Here is a 26,985-nt window from a genome sequence, read left to right as displayed (position 1 = left end):
CAGGCCAAGCAGCATCAGAGGAGCAGGAAAGCTGACGTTTTGGGTCTGGACCCTTCTTTCCAGTTTGTAAATGATAAAGAACTAGGTGTGAGTGTGCATAGTGAGGAAAATGCAAAGTCTTCAAAGGGATGCAGATCAGCTGCGTGAGCAAGTATGAACATGGCATTCAGACTATAATGCAGAAAAATATGAAATTATTACATTTGTTTTTTTCACCCCACAAAAATGGAGTATTTCTTAAATATTTTGTTAATAAGTCACTGACAGCCAGCAGTAAGTAATAAAATAAGGTCACGTTCTTATTGTGGGACAGCATTGATGGGCCAACATTGAGAGCGTCATGTCCAGTTCCGGTCTCATTACACAAGGAATGATATGTAATTGACAAATCGCTTTGCAGTGCAGTGGTAGTAACCCTATCTCTGAGCCAGAAGGTCTGGATTCAAGTTCCACCTGCTCCAAAGATACATAAAACAGAACTCATTAAAAATACCCATATCACAGACATGGAGGATTTGTGACAAAAGTTTACCAGGTTGATCCCTAGGATGACAGGAATGTTTTATGAGAAAGGACTGAAGAGAATGTTACGTAAATTACCTGGCATTTAGAAGAACAAGTGGTGATCTCACTGAAACACAAAATTTTCTTTCTGAGCTCAATAGCAGACACATATGTTGCATCTAGTGGAACATCTAAAATTATGGGAAATTGCTTCAGAATAAGATGAATGCCATTTAGGGCTAACATAAGGGAGGTATTTCTTCACTCAAAGGAAATTGAATCTTTGGAATTCTTTAATCCAAACAACAGTGGAAGCTTGGCCATCAGTATGTTAAGGACGGAGATTGTTAGAATTCTAGATATTAAAAATAGAGAGATGTGAGATTAATGCAGGAAAAGCTGTCAAGGTAGGTCACACAGTCAAGGTACCAAATGGTCTATTCCTATTCCCATTTCCTATGTTCCTCACAAGAGTACAGCAGGGTCTGCAGTGAGCAAAAGGATGCAGCACTATGTAGATAAGGATAGGGAATATCAATCAGAAAGAGTTGTGGAGACCGTCTGTCGACAGGTGGGCATGCGAGAAATCCTGTGGAATTATTTTAAATGCTTAGGATTTCTCCTGGGGTAAAGTGAACATTTCATTATTGCGTGTAGTACACCGGCGGATTTCACTCCATCATACCAAGGACTAAATACTTCGAATGTATCTGAGCGATTGTAAAGGGCTTTGACATCCTGAAGACAAGTCTTCCTGGAAAATTCTAGAGACACTAGAGAATTCGAGACCCTAGGGCAATGCCTCTTCAAGGTAGAAAACGGACTGGAGATGAAGGGACTTCTGCTTCAACGGGCGTCTTACTTTTTCAGATACCAGCATCGTGTTTCTTGGATTTTCTTTCCTGATACCAGAATTCTTATAGCCCTCCCCAATTTTGTAAACAAAACTGGAGAAGCAGATAATGCTAAACTGAAAAGTGTTTACTCGCTCACACTGTCGGACAGACTGGATGACAGCGATCAGCCAAAAGCAACAGCTACTGCTGTAGGAACTGAAATGTCCTGGCTAACTACTACAAATAGATAAATGTCAAAGAAACATTACACGAGTTGAAGGCAGTTTCGTAAGTCCCTGACACATCGACGTGCGGGTAATTTTCTTTTTAAAGTTTTACCCGAACACGTATTTCTAATACGATTTCAAAGGGAGTGGTTTCAAAACACAGACACAGACAGACACACACAGTACTGGGTCATGATCGGGAATGAGTCAAATAAAATGAAAACAAAACTACCCTTACCGGTTGCCGGAAGCCCAGAGCCACTTAACTGAGCCAACGTGATTTAAAGGCGAAAATAAAATTACCTCGAAAGAATAGAGGCAGTGAACACATCACAAGCTAAGACCATCTCAGGCCACTACTCCTACAACTACTATTGCTAATGTTTCACTCTGGTCCAACATGGCGGCAGCACAGATGTGTCTTTTCCCGGGAGACAGAGCTCCTCCTCTGTCTAGTGCCTCTCCTTGCCTCTCCCCAAACATCCGCGCAGCACCAAAGCGCATGCGTCAGACGCCCTTGAATCGGGCGGACTCACGCAAAGCTGGGAGAAGGATGGCGCGTGCGCACTACACAGCGGATGGCGGAGAGATGAAACAGGCGTCAAACAGCGGCGCTCTTGGGCAGGGAGACGTGACGCATGCGCGATAGGTTTCTACTGACTAGTACTGTGGTACCCGGCTCGTGGCGCAAATTTGAAGAGGGTTAACGTGCAAGGTGCGTGCGTCCGTCCGTGTGCGTGCGTACGCGCTCCAGTCCTCCAGTTTTCCGCCGCAGATGCAGAGGAGGTGGGTATGATGCCTCCTGACTTCGGGTCGGAAGGGTGAGGGTGACTCACCACCGACTCCACAGTCCGGCACCACCCACCATCATCTCCTCTTCCACCGACATCACTACAGCAACCCCCCCCCCAGCTCAGAATTGTCGACATGGCGGCTGTTTGGAGAGCTCGTATTTTCCTGGATTGTGTGGTTCGCTTTTCCGACCGAGAACTGCAATAATCTCCGATCGCTCAGCTGCGTCAGGCTTGTTTACTGTCCAGGAGGTCGACAGGCCCTTTTCAAAGCATGGTAAACACTGCAAGACGGCGGCGGTGCTTCTTCCTCGCGTGTGCTTGTGTGTGTCTGTGTGTGTGTGTTTTGGAGGGGTGGTGTATGATCGGAGGTGCCCGGCTTGACTGACTGAGGTGAGGAGGAGGAAAGATGTGTGATCATCTAACCTGCTCGTTACTGATCTGTAATCCATTCGGGCTGTGTGACTTCTGTGATTTTCTTGTTAAACATGCATAATATATATATATAACGATAGGGTGTCGTTATGAGCAAGATGGGGATGGCAAAAAAATCAAAGTTGACCTGCTTTGGGGCCGAATATCAACGCAACGATCCTCTGTTTCAGTTTGACAATCCAGTGGATTGGTCTCCCCCGTTAAACTCGGTTCTGTTCCTCTTTCTGAAAAGGAGTGCAAAGCATGCCAGTGAAAGGCAGCTAATACGTTTCTGCTCTGCCTCAGCTGATATGTACCGATTGTGTGTGATGATCTGAATTAAACGTGTGCCTGCAGGGTTGGCACATTTGTCCTCAGGTTGCTAAAGAATACATTGAGGCACTGCAGAAGAACGATGATCGTGTCCTTCAGCTCTAATGCATTTTTCTCGTCCACTATTCTCGACTTTGAAGGCTGACCAAATGAACCGGGTTGCAATATTGTACCCACCGATCAGATGAAACTGCAGAATGTAATGAGGATATAGATAACTGTTAGTGAAGTACAGCAGAAGGTTATTGTACATCAAAAGTGAGAGACCTGTAATAGTAACATTTGCCAGCAGCTAAATTATTACTTCTGTAATGTATGATATCCAAATACTGTTATTTATTTTCAGAGAAAATTACTACAAATACATTAAACGATTTTAAAATTTGAAAGGTTTGTGCTTTATAAATCAAAGGATGCAAAACAAAACAGCAGTCTGAAAATTGGATATTTTCATGTATAATTTTAATGCTTCTTTTTAATGGAGTAAAGCGATCCATTGAAAACAAATATAAGAACATCTCTACATCTCTTTTGATTTAACAGTTTATAATGGGGTTTTTACTCATGATCTTGTCGAATTTTTTTTTAGTCGTATGGTATGATCATGTGATAAATATATTTTTATCGTATACATTCTGTCACTCCTTACAACATAACAGACGGCCTGATGTTGTTGATCACTTTGCAAATTTTGAAAATAGGAAGTTGAAAGGAGCTATTGTGACTTCACATTAACCAAAATCAGTATTTTTTTTAAACATCTGCATGATATGAAGAGTATCTTGCTCTTCTTATAAATACTGTACTTTAAAAAATCCCAGATCTGACGTTAACTTCCTGGAATACTAGTATAATGTTCATTTGGTTCTTTCCCAAAATCTAATGAATTTTTGTTTTATTCATTCATGGGATGATGGCACCGCAGGCTGGTCCAGCATTTATTGCCCATCTCTAATTGCCCAGAGACAGTAAAGAGTCAAACATATTGCTGTGGGTCTGGAATTAACTGTGTATGCCAGACCAGGTAGGGATGATCATATTCTTCCCTGATGGACATTAGTGAACTAGATAAGTTTTTCCAACAAACAACAACGATTCACGACCATCATTAAACTCTTAATTACAGATATTTTTTGGACTGAAATTTCCAGTCCCTTTGCAGGATTTAAACCTGGGTCCCAGAACGTTACCTGGTCTCCGGAATACCAGTCCAGTGATAATATCACTAAGCCATCTCCTCTCCTTGATTTCAAATTGTTGTGGAATCAGCATGTACTTAATCTTTTGTCTGTTGATGTCACTATTTCACCACCATCATCCTCCTGTAATGATAGAACAACGGCTAATTGCTACACAAATCACTGAAGCTCATGCACACAAGTACATAAAATAATCAGAAAGGTTTATGGCATTTTGGCCATTCCAGTGAGGAAATGTTTCCTTTAAAAATGAGGGCTGACTTCAGTAGCATAAACAAAAGCTTTACTGAAACCCCATGTGTAGTCAATAAAAACAAAAAGAATCAGAGCAGATATTGCTGGAAAAGCTCAGCAAGTCTGGTAGCATCTGTGGAGAGAAATCACAGTTCACAATTCAGGTCGAGCGGCCCTTCCTCAGAGCCTTCCTCGAACCATTAACTCTGATATCTTTCCACTGAGGCTGCGAGCCCTACTGAACATTTCCAGCAATTTCTGTTTTTGTTTCTGTTGTACCTCATCTGGAGTGTTGCTTCCAAACTGCACTGGAGAGAAGGTATATTTGTGTTGGAATGGCTACAAAATAAATATGGTGGAATCATTCAAGGGCTTAAAATGTCCCTTTAAGATTGTACATACTTAGGTTGGATTTATAAGTGTTTGAGTGATCTAATCAAGAATTTAAAGTTAGTAAATTATTCCACTGGGTAAATACAGAAAATACTGTTTCTGCTATTGAGGAGATGTTCATTAAGAGAGAACAACCCTACATTAGGGAAGTAGGCCATTTATACACGAAGGGAACAGAAAATCTATAACTGCCATCACCAGACAGCTATGAATGTTACATCAATTTTGGATTTTCAAACAGAACAGTTTTTCTTTGTTCCAGTTAATGTATCAAGCAATGTAAAACAAAGGTAAGTAAATGGAGACAGCAAGAACTGCAGATGCTGGATTCGGAGTCAATGCAGTATGAAGCTGGAAGAATACAGCAGGTCAGGCAGCATCAGAGGACCCAGAAAGTCAACTGATGAAGGGTCTAGGTCTGAAATGTTGACCCTCCTGCTCCTCTAATGCTGCCTGACCTGCTGTGTTCCTCCAGTTTCACACTGTATTAAGTAGGTAAATGGAGTGATAAAACTGCGTAACAAATCATTCATAATATAACTGAATGCTTAAGGAGCTAAATTACGTACTCATTCTTGTGTAAAAAATCTGCTTTTGAATCAGACTCTCAGTTCCCTGAAGAGGTGATTTTTGGGCCATTCAGGTTAGTAATCAAAACAGTCAATTCACTGTTTTTTATTTGATAACTGGCAGCAGCTCACTGTCTCCTCTAGGCTTTTAAGTTATATCCCTTTCTATAATGTTTGCACAAACTACTTGATATTTGGAATGCCTGTATTTTATAGTGCATCTTTAAACCGATGTACAGTTTTAACTTATGTCTAAGCAACAAAATAAATACTACAAATAATATGTAGCACTTAATGTTTGCATTCTGTGTTGAAATGCAGACCCAGTACAGCGCACAAGGCAATGAGAAGAAACTTAATGTCTAAAAAGTAAAATGTGACAAAGTTGTTTACAAACTAACAAATTTTGGTGAAAGAGCATTTATAAGAACATTTTGCAAAGTTTCAAAAATGATTAGGATTACTAAACTTTTAAATTCCTTTTCAATTGTATTTATGTTAGCAAATTTTGTTTGTTAGCTTGGTCAGACAGACTTTTCATAGCTAATTATAAAAATTATGAGCTCTGTTTATGGGGTTCCTCACATGATGCATTCCCAGTCTTTGTGACTATGCAGGAAAATGAGATACAGAATATTTCAATTTAACAGATTATTTTCCCACTTTTTCAATTTGGTGGTTTAAAATTAGAGGAGATAACACTAATATGGATGTGAGTTTGCTCGCTGAGCTGGAAGGTTAGTTTTTTGGACGTTTCGTCACCATTCTAGGTAACATCATCAGTGAGCCTCCGACGAAGCGCTGGTGTTATGTCCCGCTTTCTATTTATCTGGTTAGGTTTCCTTGGGTTGGTGATGTCATTTCCTGTTCTTTTTCTCAGGGGATGGTAGATTGGCTCCAAATCAATGTGTTTGTTGATGGAGTTCCGGTTGGAATGCCATGCCTCTAGGAATTCTCGTGCATGTCTCTGTTTGGCTTGTCCTAGGATGGATGTATTGTCCCAATCTAACTAGCCACCAGGATACATGAACATCAACTAGCCACAAAACAACATGACCCACTATCGCTCGTATCCTTACATACAGATAAGGAAGGACACCACTTTGATTGGGACAACACATCCATCCTAGGACAAGCCAAACAGAGACATGCACGAGAATTCCTAGAAGCATGGCATTCCAACCGGAACTCCATCAACAAACACATTGATTTGGAGCCAATCTACCATCCCCTGAGAAAAAGAACAGGAAATGACATCACCAACCCAAGGAAACCTAACCAGATAAATAGAAAGCGGGACATAACACCAGCGCTTCGTCGGAGGCTCACTGATGATGTTACCTAGAATGGTGACGAAACGTCCAAAAAACTAACCTTCCAGCTCAGCGAGCAAACCCACATCCAGAACCTCAACCTGAGCTACAAATCTTCTTAAAACTCGATAACACTAATATGAGCAATGCCTTTGATTTATCCCTTTCTCAAATTATATTTTGGGACAAATCTAAGGAAATGGCAGTACGGTGTCTTAGTAGTTAACAATGCAATCTCAGTGCCAGGGACCTGGGTTTGATTCCACCTTCGGGCAACTGTCTGTATGGAGTTTGCATGTTCTCCCAATGTCTGCATGAGTTTCCTCCCACACTCCAAAGATGTTCGGCAGATTGACTATGCTAAATTGCCCATAGTGTCTAGATACGTGCAGCTAGGGGTGGATTATAGGTGGGAAATGCAGTGTTACAGAGATAGGGTCTGGATGGAATGCTCCTTAGAGGGCTGGTGTGGATTTGATGGGCCAAATGGCCTGCTTCCACACTGTAGGGATTCTGTGGAAAAAAATGGGTAGAAAATAATAATGTTTTTAAGATATTCAACTATTTGTTTTGAGTAAACTGAATTGTAATAATGTGCTACAATACCTATGAACTAATCTTTGAGTAAGTTGCAAAATATATTCTAATGCTTTTATATTCTAGTAGTGAGGGTTCACTAAAGCATGAAAGGTCAGTGCTATGTGGAATTTAAGGAAGAAGGAACCTGCATTTATATAGCATCTTTCACAATGATCTATTTCACAGATAATTAGAAGTTTTGTAGTGGCATCATTGTTATAAGGAGGTGCAAAAGCCAAATTGTTCACAACAGGTCCACAAAATGTAACCAGATAATCTATTTTAGTGATTTTGGTTGAGATACATATGAGAGCTCAGAGAAATCTTCTCTTCAAATAGTCCCAATATATCATACACTTCTCCCAACCTTTTCAGGTCGATGTGAATTTTTCTTTTGCTGTTGGTGCTGAAAGTTAGTACATCTGACAGCATACTTTGTATTTAATTAGCATGAATTCAGTTGATGACTGCCAATGAATGATTTTGTTTGGTATTCTACTAAAGTGCTGGTTTACGGATTAAGTAATAGATTATGAAAGTGGCACGATTAGCTCTTCTGTCTTTTCCTGTGGCAGTTATGCTAATGTGAAACTTGAAATTGTATGTTGGCCTTCATTGCGAGAGGTTTCAAGTACAGGAACAGGAATGTGGCAGTTGTACAGGGGCCTTGGTGAGATAGCACCTGGAATATTGTGTGCAGTTTTGGTCTCGTATTCTGAGGAAAGATGCACTTGCTCTTGGGAGTGAAGCGAAGGTTTGCCAGGCTGATTCTGGGCATGGCGGGTTAGACATATGAAGAGAGATTGATTGATTAGGTTGGGATTGTTTTTGCTGGAGAACAAACGAATGGGGGTGTGGTGGGATCTCATTGAGACTAATAAAATTCTAACAGGACTGGACGGAGTAGATGCACAGAGAATGTTCCTGATGGTGGATGTGCCCAAAATCGGGGATCATTGTATGAGGATTTTGGATAGATGATTTAGGATGGAGGTGAGGAGACATTTCTTCACCAAAAGAGTGGTGAGCCTGTTGAATTCATTACCACAGGAAGTAGTTGATGCCAAAAGTTGATGAATATATTCAAGAGGTGACTAGATATGGCACTTGGGGCTAACAGGATTAAAGGTTTTCTGGAGAAAGCAGGATTAAGCCATTGAGTTGGGCGATCAGCCATGATCGTGAAGAATGGCAGAGCAGGCTGGATGGGCCAAATAGCCACCTCCTGCACTTAACTTCTGTGTTTCTATAGAGAAATCAGGTTGCAGTGAGAGATTAATCTCTTACCTCAAGATAAATGAAGTGAAAGAGAAGACTGGGGTTTGGCATTTAGTTTCAACAGAACTAAAAAGGGCAAGTACTTGAGTAATATACTGTGATTTGACTTGAGTTTCTTCATTTTGAGGTATTATTTGGTGACTTACCAATTGTCAAATTTAGCTCAAAGAGCTTTACAACAGCTAAGCGTACATTTTAAAATGGATGTTGCTTTTCTATTTAAGTTTGCTTATTGTAAGGAGTAACATTGAAAGTCGCTTTTCAAAGCAGAAGCTTTGAGTAAATTATTAAAATTGTGATATTAGTTGCCTTTCAATAATTTGAGGAAAAAATACAGATATGACCACACTGGCAACTCTTTACTCTCAACAGAGCTCCAACATTCTTTCAATTTCTGTATGGTTTAGATTGCTGGAAATTTATAAATAAGTTGTTTACATCATTAATCTCTACCAGCCTTACTGTAGGTTCCTGTTGAAGGTGTGCCTCTCATTGCCATCTGCTCCCTTACAATATTGTTAAAGGCCTATAACAATATAGGTATTAGCCATGCAGTGTTATAACTCAAGAGATACAACAGGAATGATCAGATGCTTGTAGTGTTTTTGTCTTGTGAATTGTTCAAGCATTACTTATGTTTTCTGAGCTTTTTGCTCGAAATGAACAGTTGGAAGACCTATAATTGGGATTTATTTATTTCCGTCTCATCATGACCCACAGTTGAGAAGGGTGAGAGTGAGCCATTCATCCCCGGCTCCTAAGTTTCTTTCCCATTGCATATGCTACAATGCCTGCCATCACCTGAGTAGCAAGCATAGCTACTGATAAAACAGAATGTCAATGGAAAGATCAGCATTAGGCTGAAGTATAATTTTCCCTGGAATCTTGAGTCTTCTTTACCCCAGGTAATGAACCCATTTCTCCTGAGAAAATCATAGCCTCTTTTGAATATCTCTCAATTTTATGTCCTCATAACATCACTCTCCAATGAGAGAGAGATTATTTTTCACTGGTTGTCAAAAAAATTGCAACCCAGACTGTAGTTTCAGGCCTTTGTGGGAGTTAAGAGGAAAAGGTCAATTAAACATGGCATATAAAGAATGACTGCCAGTACACTCAATGTCAGGGCAAACAAGATTTGTGTACTGAAGAGTAGCACATATGTAAAGCTAGTGACATAGCAGAGATGAAAATAAGTGACTGATTCTCACGTACGCATTCAGAAAGATGGAAGGAGGTATAAACAGAGAGACAGTTAGAGAGGGAGAGCTAGTTTTTGTTGATTTTTTTTTGTGAGCACTGTCATGGGAGATCACCTTTTTTTCAAAAAGAAAAAGAGGTGTCTGGGGAGAATGAACTCTGGAAAATATTTACTTTGCTTATTGTCAGTTCAATAAAAGTATTTTCTCAACAGTGGACTGCAGCTGAATATAATTTTGGGATCATCTTATATAAGTTTGACAATTGACTCCTTTTAAACATGCCCCCCCCCCCCAATTTTCTGACCAGTTAAAACATTGGTCAGTTTTTTGCAATTAAATGTAGTTATCCAAAAGACAAATAATGCATAAATGAAATTGGGCCAATAGACGACTTGATGAGGGTTTTATGATTTTTCTCCCTATTTTTAAAACTGAAATGAGGAGAGTTATATTTGTGAATGAGTGTTCTTGTTCTGTGTTCTAGTCGTTGTATGATGTGTGCAGCACGGACATGTTCCCAAATGTAATTCTTATTCCATTGAGGAATGTCCAGCATTGTGAAGCTGAAGAAAATACTTGTAAAAGTCAGGCTTATAAAAGAAGCTTTGAAAAATTCAATGATTAGTTTTGAACTCATCATTGGAAACAATGTGTAGAACCTTCTCAACCACTGAATGATGTGAACAATGGCAAGAAAGTTGGGGAAATCACATGTTATTCGTAGTAGGGATATTCCCAACATTGAGAGCTTAAATGCCCATTTTTCTACCAAGTGTTGAATGGACAAGATTCTCACCAGTGAATGTGGGAATTGCATTTGCATAAATGAACATCGTCATTATTACGATATCAAAAGATGAACAGTTTCCTACATTCTCACCCACTGGATAGAAGCAGGACAGTGACTGCTCCCAACATGAAAGTCAGAGCATCAACCTGGTGGCTCCAGCTAGTCCCTTGCCCCTCTAGTGCTCCATCTGTCCAACTTGGACATCAGTCATCAACCACACAAGACATGTTCCATGGGCAAGAGCAGCATCCAGCAACCCTTCAGTAAAGCAGGATTCTGGTTTGCCTCTTTCTGACATGTCTGGGACAATTAACAGGAACTGTGCAGGGCAGCTGCATACTTCTTTCTTGACTAGGTGTGCAGCTGGGCTTTAAAGGTTCATGCCAGACCCAGGAATCCTGGAACGTCCCAGCAGTGTCCAGTACTGCAGAATATGGTAAGTTGGAGAATAAGTTAAGGCTGTGATAAGCTACAGACATGCCTTATAGACAGTGGGGCAAGTTTGGGTTGATCGTGCGAGATAACTATCAAGGGCTCATGGAGCAAAAATTCTGCATGATTCTTGCTAAAATTAACATATCCAATTTCTGATAATATTTGGCCTAAACCAGCAGCCTTGGAAGTGATGGAAATAGTTAACTTTGTGAATCAATATTATGTCAGCATCTTGCTTAGATAGGACATGTGACCTGAAACAGGGGTTTTACGTGTGTGAGTTGTTAACATTGCTGTTATTGTTGTATTGTGTGAGTACCAAGATTTGGGAAAGGCAATACAGGTAGACTTTGATCTCTTTGTCTAGCAATTCCTATCAATCATTATTTCTAATATGTCACAAGCAGATTTAGTTGTATGACTGTGAAAAGTTTTTTTTTGCTTTGGAAATTATTTATGCTCTTATTTTGGAGAACAGAAATTTCAAAACAAAACCACTCTTTTGTAAAAATAAAAATCACTTACATAGTTCTCCTCAGATTAGGGGGGTGGGGCAATTAAAACAAATAATTAGTGGCTGAAACTGGTAATTGCATTCTGTGTCAACCATCAGAGGAATTTAGAATGGAAAAATGTTGTCACGAAAGCCTATCAAAAGGAATGACACAGGGAAATAAGCCATTAGTGATTTTATTCTTTCGTAGAATGTGGGCATCACTGCCAAGCCCAGTATTTGTTGCTCATTCCTAATTGCTGGACCATTTCACTTACTAATGTACATTCGTAGAGCCCCTGCAGTGTGGAAACGGGCCCTCCAGCCCAACAAGCCCACACTGACTCCAAGTTTCCCACCTGGACACTATGGGCAATTTAGCATAGCCAATCCACCTAACCTGCACATCTTTGGACTGAGGGAGAAACCGGAGCACCCAGAGGAAACCCAGACAGACATGGGGAGAATGTGCAAACTCCACACAGACCGAGGGTAGAATTGAACCTGGGTCCCTGGTGCTGTGAGGCAGCAATGCTAACAACTGACCCACTGTGCTACCCCGTTTCGTGAACTTGATGAGATTTTATGTCAGTCAATGATCCTTTCAAGGTTGCCATTACTGGGGCTAATTTTCCGTTCCAAGTTTTATTAATTGCATTTAAATTCTGCCAGCTACTCTAATGGAATTTGAACCCATTTCCCCAGAGTATTAGCTTGTGCCTTTGACTTACTAGTCTACTGACTTTACTCCTACATCACCATCTCCATAAAAATGTGTGGAATGAAAATACTTCTTAAAGATATATGGATATTAAGAAAAATACAGAATTTTTTTTGTGTTGATTGCAGTAAGTAGCCTTTCTTGAGGAAACACAGGAAGTAGGAGCTGGAGTAGGCTATTTTACCCTTTGAACCTGCACCACCATTCAGTATGTTCGCTGCTGAACATCCAACTCAGTACCTTCTTCTCACTTTCTCCTCACACCCTTTGACCACTTTAGCCTTGTATAGGTCCTTGAACGCATTCAGTATTTTGGACCCAGCTGCTTTCAGTGGCAGAAAATTCCAGAAGCTTACCACTCTGGGTGAAGAAATTTATCTTCAGTGTAGCCTTACATGGCCTACGCTATGTCCTTTGACAGTGACCCCTCATTCTGGACTCCCCAGCCACCGGGAATTTGCTTTCTGTGTTAATGCTGCCTAGTCCTGTTAGAATTTTATAAGTTTCTTTAAAACCCATTCTTCTAAACTCCAGAGAATATAATCCCAATCAAATCTCTCTTCATACATCAGTTCTGCTATGTATTTGCCCACTCACTGAACTTTTCCCAATCATACTGAAGCATCTCAGCATCCTCCTCACAGTTCGCTTTGCAACCCAGCTGTCATCTGCAGACTTAGAGATTCTACATTTAGTTCCCACATCTGAATCATTAAAATATATTGTGAATAGATGATGTCCAAGTACTGATGCCAGCAATACTCTAATTGTCACTGGCTGCCACTCAGAAAATGACCAGTTTGTTCCTACCTTTTCTTTGTTTCTTGTTTACCAACCAGTTCTCTACCCATATTAGCATGCTGTCCTCAAGATGTGCTTTATTTTTACGTGCTCATCTCTTATGTGGAACCTTATTGGAAGCCTTCTGAAAATCCGAGTAAACCACATTCGCTGGTTTTTCCTTATCAATTCTACTAGTTATGTCCTGAAACGTCAGGAGAAATGGCAAGCATGATTTTCCTTTCAAAAATTTATGTTGATTTTATCTGATCCTGCCATTGTTTCCCAAAAGCTCTGCTAAGTAAATCTATTGTAATGCACTGTAGCATTTTCTCTACTACTGATGTCAAACTAACCAGTCTATAATTTCCTGTTTTCCCTCTACCTCCTTCTTTAAATAGTTGGGATTACATTAGCGACCCTGTAATCCATAAGAACTGTTCAAAAGTCTGTTCAAGTCTTGATAGATGACCACCAATGCATCCATTATTTTTAAGAGTTATGCCTTGAGTAATGTTGGATGTAGATTATCAGGCCCTGGGAATTTATTGACCTTGAATTCCATCAGTTTCCCCAACACCCATCTACCTCCTAATACTGATTTTCTTTGCTTCCTCCCTCTTACTAGACCCTGTGTTCCCCAGCATTTTTGGGGTATGATTTGTATCTTGTTTTGCAAAAACAGAACCAAAATATGTAATTAATTAGTCCGCCATCTCTTTGTTCCCATTATAATTTTCCATGTTTCTGATTGTAAGGCACTTCCATGTGCCTTCATTAGTATTAATACCATGTAACTGCATAACTCGCTGTAACCTTTGTATTTTGCTGCTATTAACTATTTGCCTTTGCTGTTGAATGACCAGAGTGAGATCATTCATTATTTACTGACTTTTTGAAGAAAAAGGTTTGCAAGTGGGAGGTTGTTATAAATTTTGGTCTGCATTTCAGAAAGAAGAGCAAAATCCATTATTATTAACTGTAATCATAGGTTACAGAAAAATATCTTGGCTTAACTTTTGTTTGAAGTCAGACAGAAAGTTGTAATTTTATTATCTCGGATTTGCTTATCTCAAGATGGCAGTGGTGGAGAAGGCAGCATCTGGGCTCGTGAGTCCAGGCTTGGCCTCTTCGTATGCTTTTTTTTTCTTTTTTCCTTCATCCCCTTTTTTGTTCTCAAACTCACCTGATAAGGAGAGCTCTTCAGTGTGAGGTTAGCTTCTATGGGCTCCGGAGCATTGGCATCTTCAGAGGCAGCATGGCTACAGTCGGTCAGCACCTGAAGCCTGAGTGGAACCCTGGCATCAGCTGTATCAGTGGAGAAGGAAAAGTTGGACTCTCTAAGTTATTTTCTTTTTATTTTAATGCGAGTGGTTCCTATGTACAGTGACAGTACTCACTTTTCCCTATATTTTATGTTGAATACATGTGACAATAAATGATTCAATTCAGTAAACATCAATTCGATCTGGTTCTTTGGATTTAGAGAGTCAAGCTTGTAATTTTGCACAATGCACTGCACATCTGACCTTGCTACCGCAGATTTGCATAACGTTTTTAAGGTATCTGATTGTTTTGCCAAAACAAATTAATTAAGCAAATTGTATGTTTAGTTTGTACAGGACTATAAAACTACATATAATGTTTCAAATTAAGTTGTCACTGTTTGAATTGTGTGTATATTAGATGATATAAAGATTCATATTTGCACAGATTTAGGCTAGACTTAAAAGACTGGTCTTGTAATATATTTATTCTGATCAATTTGATTAAACAAAGGAATTAATGCCTCAAGTTTCTGACATCCATTGCTATTTACTTCACTAAATTAAACCTCCAGGAACTTACTTCCAATTGACATAACAACAATGAAATATGCATGAATTAATGCTTGCAGGAGTCTTTCAATTTCATCTTGCAACATTATTTAATCATTCTGTATGAAGTGGGTATTTTACAAATCAGTTCTCTATCAGTGTGAAGAGTCGAAATACTTTTGTGGAATCTGTGGGTGTCAAGCAAGTATATTTTGAGACAGATCCTAACTGAAGGAAACTGAAATTGGAAGGCAGATATGAAACTAAAACTGCAAATTGGAAAACAGAACTTCTAGACAGACTGAAACTGGTTGATACTGTATAAACCGTGTAGAGCCATTCAAACTTGGTATTATCAGTTGAATTGTCCAGTGGTACCAGACAAGTAAGTTCAACAAGACAGAGTCCAGATTTAGATGCTAAGAATGAGCTCCTGTACCTGCTATTTGAAGATAACATTGGAATTGTGCAGTTCAGGGATGTACTGTTTGTGGTGTAGACCATGCCCTTGGGACTGAGGTTTTTTGCGCACCCCTGTCAACTGAGGATCAGGTTGCACCCAACAGAAAGGGCCAAAATTCTTCATGAGGAAGATTAGCTGGATTAGACTGGCTAGGTACGTATTTATTACCAATTCCACTTGTCCCTGAGACAGTGGTAGTGAGCTGCTATCTTGAACTCTTGTAGTCCATGTTATGTAGATATTACCACAGTGCTGTTAGGGAGGGCAGTACAGAATTTTGACCCAATTCCTACTGAAGGAAAGGCAATATAGTTCCATATTTGGGTGGTATCTGGCTTGCAAGAGAACATTTGCATGGACATGGTAGTGTTCCCATGTGTTTGCTGTTTCTGGTCTTTGTGGTAGTAGATGTCATGGGTTTGGAAGCTGATGAGGTTGTAGATGAGTTGTTACTATGCATCTTTTGTAGATGGTACTCGCTACTGTCGTGAGTTGATGGTAGAGTAAATTAATGTTAAATGCCTTAGAGTGGGTCCCAATTAAATGGGTTGCTTTTCTTGGATGGTTTTGAACTTCTTGAGTGTTATTCATGGTGCACTTCTGCAGACAAGTCAAAAGTAATCTGTCACACTCCTGACTTGTACCTTTGTAGGTGGTAGGTAGGCATGGGCGAGACAGGAGGCAAGTTCTTCACCACAGAATTCTTCACTTCAGAATTACTGTTGTAGTAACAGTATTTATATGGCTGGGGTAAGTGAATGAAGTGTTAGAACTGGGAGCACTTTGGGACCAGTGATCATAACTCTTAGTTTTAAAATAGTAATGGCAAAGGACAGGCCATGAATAAAAATTTAAAGTTCTAAGTTGGAACAAAGCAGTTTTGATGGTATGAAACAGGAATTTTCAAAAGCTGATTGGGTAAACTGTTCACAGGTAAAGGGGTGACTAGCAAGTTGGAGACTTTCAAAAGTGAGGAAAAAAAAGAGTTCAGAGGCAGCATGTTCCTACTCCGAGTGAAGGATAAGGATAGTAGGATTTGGAAACAATGGATGAGTGGAGACATTGAGGCTCTGGTCAAGAATAAGAAGGAGGCATCTTATTTGATCAAGTGTATATCTTGAAGAGTATTAAAGGAGTAGGGGCATTTTTACGAAGGAAGTCAAGAGGCATAAAAGAGACCTGCAATAGCTTTGGCTGATAAGGTAAAGGGTAATCTAAGGAGTTCTACAAGTACATTTAAGGGCAAAAGAGCAACTATGGAGAGAGTAGGGTCCCTTTAAAGATCGACAAGGTTGTCAATGGAACCAAAGGAGATGGGAGCAAAACTAATGAAATTTTACATCAGTATTTACTGTGAGGAAGGACATAAAAGCCAGTGATCTTGGGGAAATAAATAGTGATGTCTTGAAAACAGTCTCCATTCCAGAAGCGGAGATGCTCGTGGTTTTAAAGCATAGGTACATGTCTCTGGGACCTGATCAAATGTATCCCAGGGCATTGTAGGAAGCAAGTAAAGAAATTGCCGCGCCCCCCTGTATCATCCACAGCCACAGGACAGGTGTTGGAACACTGAAGGTGTTTATCGTTGTATCTTTATTGAAGAAGGCGACCTTTATAGAGGTATTTGGCTGACGTTATAGAGACATAGAAAATCCTGAGAGGCATAAGTAAAGTAGAGAGCCATGGTAGGGGAGTCTAAAACTAGAGGGTACAGTTTTAAGGTGAGGGGGAGAGGTACAAAAGAGTCCGGAGAGGCACTTTTTTTACACAGTGTAGTGAGTGTCTGGAATGGCCTGCCAGAGATCATGGTAGAAGCAAACATACTTTTATCATTTAAGAAACATCCAGACAAGAACATGGGTGGGGTAGGTATGGAGGGATATAGACTAAATGCAGGCATATGGGACTGGTTTAAATTGTAAAATCTGAGCAGCATAGGTGAGTTAGGCAGAAGGGGCTCTTTGCATGCTGTAGATCTTTGACTCTAAGAAAAGCTCGAGCAGAAGTCTGGGAACCATAAACCTGTAGTCTGACGTCCCTGGCAGGTAATTTGTTGGAGAGGATTCGAAGAGCCAGGATTTGCATGAATTTCAAAAGGCAAGAACTAATTAGGGATTATCAGCATGGCTTCGTCTGTGGAAAATCATGTCTCTCAAACTTGACTAAGATTTTTTGAGGTTGTGACCATTGAAGTAGGTGAAGGCAGAGCAGTAGACGTTGTCTACATGGACTTTGACACGGTTTCACATGGTAGACTGGTTAGTAAAGTTAGATCATATGGTATTCAGGGAGAGCTTGCCAGTTGGATGCAAAATTGACTTGACGATAGGAGACAGGGTGGTGGTGGAGAGTTCTTTTTAAGACTGGAGACCTGTGACCAGGGATCGGTGCTGGGTCATTTATATAGAACATAGAACTGTACAGCACAGTTCAGGCCCTTCGGCCCACGATGTTGTGCTGAACTTTTACCCTAAATCTAAGGTCTATCTAACCTCCACCTCCTAACTTATACTATCATCTATATACCTATCTGATAGCCGCTTAAATGCCCCTAATGAGGCCGAATCCACTACCCTTCTCTGGCAATGCATTCAAAAACAATTTGAATGAAAATATAGGAAATACGGTTAGTAAATTTGCAAGTAACACCAAAATTAGTGACATAGTGGACAATAAAGAAGGTTATGTAAGATTACAAAGGGATCGTGATCAAATGGAGTTTAATTTAGATGAATGCAATGTGTTCCATTTTGGTAAGGCAAACAAGGCCAGGGCTTACACTGATATTGGGAGGGCCCTGGAGAGTTTGTCAAACAAAGTGTTATGGATCAGACCAGAGACCCTTAAAATTTTTCAAGAAGGTAGCCTAGACCCTGACCTTTCCTTATTTTAAACACAAATATAATGTGCTGTGTTCCAGATACTGTTCAAACTACTTGATGTTAAGAAAAACACAATTTATTCAACACTGGTTAAAATACAACAAAAGGAAGAAGAAGAACTCAGAATAACTTAATTCTTTTGGAAAACTTAACAGAATAATAGGTACAACGATTATTACTAAATAACTGTTCAATGTAGGGACATTCCACATATACTCCCCTTGGCAAAAAGGCAAATTCAGAAACAGATTATCTCCCATGCAATGCCGGTACTCGGACGAGAAACTCAAGCTTCTTGCTGTAACCAAGAGAGGCGATAAAATAACTTCTACTACTTGAAGACTCCAGCATCTGCTGAATCTGAAAGCTTCACAGAAAAAAAAACTAGAAACCCTTGTCTGTGAAAGCTGGCCACACCCAACCAGGCTGCTTCTTATGATCCAGCATTTAAAAAAAATCAAAGGCCTCTCAGGCTGCTTATGTTACCGGCGACGACTATGCACCTCTTGTTCAATCTGTCTCTTAAAAAAAAAGGACAAAATACACCTCTCCAAGCCACAGCATCATCACAAAAGATCTAGGGGTTCAGGTGTGTAGTTCGTTGAAAGTTGTGACACAAGTAGACAGGGTGGTGAAGAAGGCATTTGGCATGCTTGCCTTCATTGGTCAGAGCATTGAGTGTAGGAGATGGATCATGTTGCAATTATACACAATATCGGTAAGGCCACTTTTGGAGTACAAGAGGAAGAGTATTATTAAATTAGAGAAGGTGCAGAAAAGATTTACAAGAATCCTCCTGGGACTGGAGGGTTTGCGTTATAAAGAGAGGCTGGATAGGCTGGGATTTTTTTCAGTGGAGCACAGGAGATTGAGGATGACCACATGGACGTTTACAAAATCAGGGGGGCCGCGGGTAATGTGAATAGCAAAGGTCTTTTCCCCAGGGTGGAGCAATTCAAAACTATGATGCATATTTTTAAGGTGAGAGGGAAAGATTTGAAATGGACCTGAGGAACAAGCTTTTCACATAGAGGGTGACGTGTACATGGAATGAACTGCCAGAGGAAGTGGGAGATGCAGGTGCAACATTTTAAAATGTTGCAACATTTTAAAAAGACATTTGGCAGGTACATGAATAGGAATGGTTTGGAGAGAAAAGCAGGTAAGTGGGACTAATTTAGTTTGGGAAACATAATCAACGCAGACAAGTTGGACTGAAGAGTCTGTTTCCGTGTTGTATGACCCTATGACTCCATTTTATGACTCTATATGCACTGACTATTATAATAATAGATGGAACAAATTTCAAACAGACCTTTGAACTAAGATTGGAATGGTCACAGTAGAGTGGTAATATGCAGTTTCTAATGCCTCCCATGCTTTGTGGATGCCCAGCCATGAATTACCAGATTTATTTGAAATTTGTTCCATTCCAATTATTTATTGAAATTTGTTGCACTGAACAACACAATGGAGGGTATCCTCAATGTGAAGGTGAGATTTAATCCATGCAATACCTGTGAGGTTGTCACTCTGATCAGTACCTCTCTGGACAGATGACTCTCTTACTTGTAAATTAGCAGGGATGAGGTAAAGTAGGCCTTTTCCAGTTTCTTAGTTCAGGACTGCAGCAGATGGCCAGGGAACTATCAGCCCCAAGTTGATTTTGCCACCTTGATCAGCAGCAGTACTGCCAGGCTATGCTAGGTGATCATTGTATAAGACCACCCCACCCCCCCCACCCCGAGTACATTTTTAAAGGACTTTTTGAGAGTTTAATGACCTACGGTGTGGAGTACTGAATCATTTTTTTAGATCTGTCTTAGGTGCATCTTCTGTTTAATATATAATTTGTAGGTTATATTCATCCAGCCTGCATGTTAATTCATGTTCAATTTGTAATGACCCTGAAATTTAAAGAATAGGAGGTTAGATCATACAGTATTCTGTGTTTACTTTGTTTGACTCTCATAATGTGTTTAAATTCTTCAGTTTTAAACCGTAGAAACAGTGTGACCTTTTAGTAAACAGCTGATTTCTAATTTTTAAAAAAGCAGTAATAGGTTTCTGCCAAGTATTGTAACACCAGCAACGTTATTTTGCTGATTTACTTATTAAAAGGGTATCACCTAGGAGCATAAACTATTGTTGTTTAGTTCAGCTCTAGCATATGTAGAACACATACATGCCCGAGTAGAGGTATCCTCTGTCCTTGTTTCCTATCTTAATCCACACTGAATTTATCTGCAGTTAATGGATTGCAATGCTCAAAATTAATGAAATATTTCAGCCTGTTCAAGTAATTCTCAAATTTCATTCCTTTATGCTCAGTTCTTGTTACCCCTCAGCTGCTTCTTAATTCATTTTCTTCCTTACCAAATTTTTTTAAAAAGTAATTTGTTCTCCTTCATATTTTCACACCTATTTGGACAGTCAGTGTTTGCAAGCTTTTAAAGCAAGCATGAAAACCAAGTTTGCTAGCCGCTGACTCCGTCCCAGTTCATTGAGCCTGAAGCAAACTGCCTGCAACCTTGGATTTCTATTTAGCCCTGAGCTATTAACTCGACTGCATTTTCTCTGTACCAAATCGATTAGTTTCATTTCCAATTAATCACGCATTCCAGCCCTCTGTTCAGGTTACCTGCTGCTGAGACCTTCAGCACTTTGGTACCTCTAGACTTGCTACAAGTAACTAATAAGAACAATTTGTTCTTCTGTTAGCAGGTAGACAGTGAAAAAGATAACTATACTGGTGTCATTGCTGAAGGAATTGAAAGGTCTGATGAAGCAAACCTTCAGGTAGTAAGTTTTATTTATTTTACATTGAAATTAATTTCCCATATTAAAGCAGGCTGTCAGAACTGCAGACTGCATCTTCAATGACCAATAAATTCTATTTGACAATCTTTGATAGAAACCTAATTGTGTTGTTGGATCATGATTATTAACAGTATATGCAGCAACATTGTATGTAAAAGTCTTTATATAATAGAAGAAAAAGGGTAAATATCTCTCGCTATTTGAGAATATCCTCAAGTTGTTGACTTGCAATGAAGTACTAGTGGAATGTCGTTATTATTGTACTGTAGCAAAATTTAGCAAACAGCAACATGCAATGTCCAAAATTTCTCATCAAATGTCTATTCTAATGTAAAGGGAGGTTTCATAACTGTTAAAGAAAAAAAGAATTTCAATTGCTCCTGTCACAATCTCGGTTTATACCAGCCAAAGGTTTACATCTAAAGGCTTACTTTAAAATATTGTCACTATTATGGTAAGATACAAAGCAGCCTATCAATATGTAACTAATATCCACAAGTAGCAATGAGTTGGGTGCCTAATTACATTATTTTTAGTGGTAGTAGGACAATAAGAGAACTTCCTGAGCTTCAAAGAAAAAGTATTTCATGATCTTTTTCCCATCTGCTTGCTCAAATGGGCATAATGGTCTCACATCTCATCTGAAACCTGGCAACTGTAATGATGAAGCACCCTGTGTGTGCTGTCTGAATTCTTGATTTGCAATTTTACCTGAATTTGCAGACAAATTGATGAATGTAAAGTAACTGCAGTCTAATTGGAAATATCTAATTGATCTGAGCCAATAGATGATAATTGACATCTTTAACTAAGCTTAGCTCTCATCTCTGTTTTCTTATGGAATCCCTTATATTTCATTGGCTTTCAGCCCAAATGTGTACCATATCAAGCAAGAGATTGGTGTATAAACACTTATCTTTTGGACAATCAAGTAAATCAATATTTGACGAAAATGTGAAATGTTTTCATGATGACACATATAAACCATAACTGCTGCTGCCTTCTACAATAGGAATTAGTATAGGTGTCATCTGGAATAGAGATTCTTCTTAATGTTGTGAGCAGGGAAAAATGAAAGAACGTGGTTCAAATTTCAGGAAAATATATCCATATAAGCATGTCAAAATTGTAGGTCTGTGCTTAAATCTTTCACTCAAGTTTCCATATTTATGTTTATTGTAGAATGTCAGTGAGTAATCCAGAAAGTAATCAAATGTCATTTTGTGAACTAATACATTCCTCCTATGGCTAAATGGCCACAATCTAAAGATAACAAGATGAAAACTTGCTAAAAATTCAGATGTTCATTGTAAATTCATCATGCAAATTTGTCTAGAAAATTGTTCAAACTGATGGGCGGAATTGTTCATTTTACTGCAAGCCATTAAGAAGCTTGTAGCAAGCTATCACTGATAAGTGAGAGGTGGTAATTGTGGCAGGAAGAATGAGGAGGTCACATGGCCTTCAGAGAAAAAGCATCTTGGTGATGTTGAAATCACTAAAAGTAGCAAGTCAGGTCAGACAGCATCAGAGTAGTAGGAAAGTTGACATTTTGTGTCGGGACCCTTCTTTAGAACCCTTCTGAAGAGTTCTGAAGAAGGGTCCTGACTCGAAAAGTTGACTTGCCTACTTCTCTGCTACCTGACATGCTGTGTTCCTCCAGCTCAACACTGTTGACTCTGACTCCAGCATCTGCAGTTCTTGATATCTTTGAGTGACTAAAAGTAGCTGTGTAGATTTTGAGGACCATTTTTAATAAAGCTGTGAGTTTCATTTGTAGAGGGCTAGAATTCAAAAAAATTGTTGTAAGGTAACATTTAAGGTACAAAGAAAATTCTGCTCTCCATATTGTAAGAAAAATGTAGAGAATCCAGAGAAAATTCAATAAATTGTTTACTGGAATGATATAGAGCCGAGATACTATACCTGCACAAGGCTTGAACTGACTATAGGCCATTTCTCTTAAAAAGAGGAGGCAGAGGATAATCTTGATAAACATCTTTAAGCTTATGAAAGAATTCCAGTTTTGAAGTGACACCCACTATTATTTCACTTTTAAAGCATGTAAATTTGAATAAAGGGTCACTGATTATCCAAAAGGGTCGAGGATTAACAAATAATTTATCGCAGAGCAACAGTTCAAAATGTAACACGTAATCAAAACAGACATGTGACCAGTAACAGGTGAAAACATTTACTAATCCCAAATCAGATGAATGGATGCTGGGGCAGATCAGAGCGATGTCAGTCATCATGACTTCTATTTTGTTAGTGCTGGCAGGGTGTTACAGAAGTTTTGATATTAATGTGTTAGATTGATTAAATTTCTAAAGCATTACTGTATCTCAGAATTCCTTCACATTTAGCTCCCATGGTCAGTCATATTTATGACCCAGCAAGATATATTACGTATTTAACTCAACTGCATTGTTAAAGGTCCCAACTGAAACATTTGATTTTATGTTGTAGAGCCAGTGAGATGCTAATTGGTGTTGCCTCATGTTTCGTTTTGTTTTCCTTCATGTTGGCTGGATTCTAGTACCACAGTTGTGCACCCACATAGAAAATAGTGGCTGATGCACCCTGAATTATTTCATGTTGCTTTTGCAATAACATGCTTCCTGTGATTACATGACATGTCTCTTCATTTATGATTAGTCTGCATATCACAAATAAAGGTTCAGTGTGTGCAGTCTGCACTTATCGCTGTTAGAGTGCAGTACCTTCAATGAATCGCATTAATGAGACAGTCTTTTCAACTTGCATCATGAAACTGAAATTGTCAATATACAGCAGAAGGAAAAGATGTACATTCCTATGGGGCGAATGTTTGGAGCTAATTGTATAGTCCTGAGCTATATGAATATGAAAGTTTTGTCATGAAGTACATTTTACCATTAGAGAATCAAGCAACCAGTAGATAATAAATAAGTTTTTTTTCTCAAATTTGGGAGTCCAGGTTTAATTATGGCATAGGTAAATTGTGCCTAATATTTATATGAAGGTGTCCCTGTTATTTTCGAGGAGGAACTTGATGTGTTTCGAGCTCAATGGATGTCTGAACTAAATCCAAATGGAAGCTCCAGTGGATCTGACATGCAGCTTGGTAAAGTCTCTGGCAAGAAACCTCCTTCCAAATCTTCAGGTATAAAAGGGAAACAGGAGCTTGCTCGTGAAGAAAAGGTAATTATTGTAATCATTATGATATATTTCATGCCTAATTGCCTTGAGTCTGGAAATAGTAACCACTAAGAACAAACAAAAAATCTTTTTATTTTCTCATCCTTGATATAATCCATTGTTCAGTGTAGCATTAATTATGCATGTCTTTATTTCTGGAAGAACTGGGCAGGGCTAAGTGGCTGTGACTTGATAGATGTCAAGAGGAAATGACGTTTAGAAATTGCTTAGTTGAAGTGGGTAGGTAACCAAACGTGGGCATCTAAAAGAAGTTGTGAAGAAAGCCACTTTGAAAGAACCCGTGTCTAAACAAAGTGAATCATAAATAATATCTACAGAACTATTCACAACATAACAGTGTGGTGACCAGGTAGGAGGTAAACTGCTTAAGAGTTGGCTGTTTTTGGGAGTTTAGGTGTAAGTAGGGCCAAGTGACCAGAAGAGGAACCTGTAAGAAGCACTGAGATTGGAGGTATTGTTACAACCAATCCCCAGGTGATATTTCCTAATTTATTATGGTTCTGGGCAGGATACCCCAAATTATCAAATTCCTAGGTGAGGAAGGATGAACTGGCTCCCTTTTTTCATTTTTTTTTCCCCCACTACAGATTTGGTTGCAACAAGGTGACTTTAAAAGGATTCCTTTCCTCGTGAATGTCTTTCTCCAAGATCAACTTAATTTATATTTTAAACGAGTCAATTTAACCAGACTTTCTCAAGTTAACTAAAACATGAGTGCATTAGTTTGTAAACATAAGAAAAAAAACATAGCAAAACCCACATTAGAAATGAGAGACAAGTCTAAAAGAATTTTTTTTGGAAAAAGGATATATAGATCAACCTCTGAGTTCTATAAAGAGTAGACTAGGGTTAGTTGTGACCATTACGTTCTTAGTACCGTTGGCATTATAGTTAAGGAGTGGATTTTTGGATTTGGATAATAAGCAGGATAGATAAAGGGGAACCAGTAAATGTAATATGTTGTGGATTTCCAAAAGACATTTGATAAAGTACTACATGTAAGGACTACTTAATGAAATAAGAGTCCATCATGTTTAGGTAGTTTAATAGCATGGACAGAGGATTAGCTAACTAGTAGAATGCAGAGAGTTGAGATAAGAGGGGTATTTTCCGGACAGCAATCTGGAACTACTAGAGTGCATCAATGCTGAGACGACAATTAATTACTATGTATTATTGATTTGGATGAGGAAAGTGAATGTACTACAGCTAAATTTACAGCTGATACAAAAATGGGTGGAAAGGCAAGTTGTGGGGATGACACAAAAAATCTACAGAGGGATATAGACAGGTTAAGCGAGTGGGCAAACCCTGGACAATCTAATGTGAGGAAAATGTGAGCTTATGCACTTTGGCAAGCAGCATAGAGCTGAATATTATTTAATTGGAGAAAGTTGCAGCACAGAGATTTGGCATGTTTGTGGATAAATCACAAAACGTTAGCATACAATTTTAGCAGGTAATACGGGAAGGTAATTAGAATGATGGTCTTTGTGTCAGTATAAAAGTCTGGAGTATAGTAATAAAGAGCTCCTAAAACGATGCAAAGCATCACTCTGACCACACATAGAATACTGTGAAAAGTTTTAGACAATAGACAGTAGGTGCAGGAGTAGGCCATTTGGCCCTTGGAGCTAGCACCACCATTCATTATGATCATGGCTGATCATCCACAATCAGTATCCTGTTCCTGCCTTATCTCCATAACCTTTGATTCCGCAGTTTTGGTCTTTACCTAAAGAAAAGCACGCTACATTGGAGGTATTCATCCCAAGAAGACTCAGAGGTTGATTCTGGGTATGGAGGGATTTTGTTACGATGGGAGATTGAGTAGATTGGGCCTGTACACATTGAAGCATAAAATAGTGACAAGTGACTGTGTTGAAATACACAAGACTCTTAGTGGGCTTGACAGGATAGATGCTGTGCAAAATGTTGAACCAAGAGGGCAAAACCTCAGAGTAAGAGGTTGCCCATTTAAGACAGATGGGGAGGATTTCTCCTCTGAGGGCCCAGAAATTGGAATTCTTAACCACAGGGGTCTGTAAAGGCTGATTCATTGACTGAATTCAAGACTCAAATAGACAGATTTATAATCAATAAGGAATTGAAGAGTCGTGGAGAAAAGGCAGGAACATGGAATTGAGGCTTATGGATCACTCATAATTTGTGATTGGAGGAGCAGACTCGATGGGCCAAATGGTCTAGTTTTGCCCCTGCATCTCATGGTCATCTTTGCAGGATAGCTGAGATTCTTGTGCTCTGTTTCACTTCAGTAGTGGCTGGCTTGCAGTGCTTAGAACAAGACAACATGTTTTCCTTTTTTACCTGCAATGCACTGGCATTTAATGCCTGTCCTCAAGCTGTGACCTTCACAACGCACTAGCAAGCTAACATACAGACCAGAGGTTGCAGTTAATTTTTAACCAAGCTTTGTATTTTCCTGGAAGGGTGAGAAACAAATATGTCTTTCAACTCCTGTGTGAGCTTATGCACTTTGGCAAGCAGCATAGAGCTGAATATTATTTAATTGGAGAAAGTTGCAGCACAGAGATTTGGCATGTTTGTGGATAAATCACAAAACGTTAGCATACAATTTTAGCAGGTAATACGGGAAGGTAATTAGAATGATGGTCTTTGTGTCAGTATAAAAGTCTGGAGTATAGTAATAAAGAGCTCCTAAAACGATGCAAAGCATCACTCTGACCACA

The 26,985-nt window shown here is 39.3% G+C and overlaps 2 protein-coding genes across 12 annotated transcripts in view; one reads left to right on the top strand and one right to left on the bottom strand.

Moving 5' to 3' along the window:
* LOC125452254 (serine/threonine-protein kinase ICK-like) overlaps positions 1–2,059 on the bottom strand; it is a 59,194-nt gene extending 57,135 nt beyond the window's left edge. For 2 of the 5 annotated variants that reach the window (XR_007247508.2, XM_059645581.1), the window contains exon 1: positions 1,806–2,058. The gene's annotated coding sequence lies outside the window, so the exon portion shown is untranslated. Of the gene's footprint in view, positions 1–1,805 lie in introns of all 5 variants that reach the window. The other 3 variants (XM_048530427.2, XM_048530426.2, XR_009445702.1) reach the window with 2 other exon arrangements.
* Positions 2,060–2,520: 461 nt separating this feature from the next.
* fbxo9 (F-box protein 9) overlaps positions 2,521–26,985 on the top strand; it is an 80,812-nt gene continuing 56,347 nt past the window's right edge. Inside the window, exons 1-3 of one of the 7 annotated variants that reach the window (XM_048530364.2) lie at positions 2,521–2,635; positions 20,975–21,052; positions 24,101–24,256. In XM_048530364.2, coding sequence (XP_048386321.1) covers positions 2,633–2,635; positions 20,975–21,052; positions 24,101–24,256 — 237 coding nt within the window. In that variant the 5' untranslated portion in view covers positions 2,521–2,632. Of the gene's footprint in view, positions 2,636–20,974; positions 21,053–24,077; positions 24,257–26,985 lie in introns of those variants that run through there. The other 6 variants (XM_048530362.2, XM_048530366.2, XM_048530365.2 and 3 more) reach the window with 6 other exon arrangements.

This window comes from Stegostoma tigrinum, chromosome 4, assembly GCF_030684315.1.
Source record: "Stegostoma tigrinum isolate sSteTig4 chromosome 4, sSteTig4.hap1, whole genome shotgun sequence".
NCBI classification, from domain to species: Eukaryota; Metazoa; Chordata; class Chondrichthyes; order Orectolobiformes; family Stegostomatidae; genus Stegostoma; species Stegostoma tigrinum.
The sequence above is the reverse complement of the archived record's forward strand: the minus strand, read 5'-3'. Positions and strand labels throughout refer to the sequence as shown.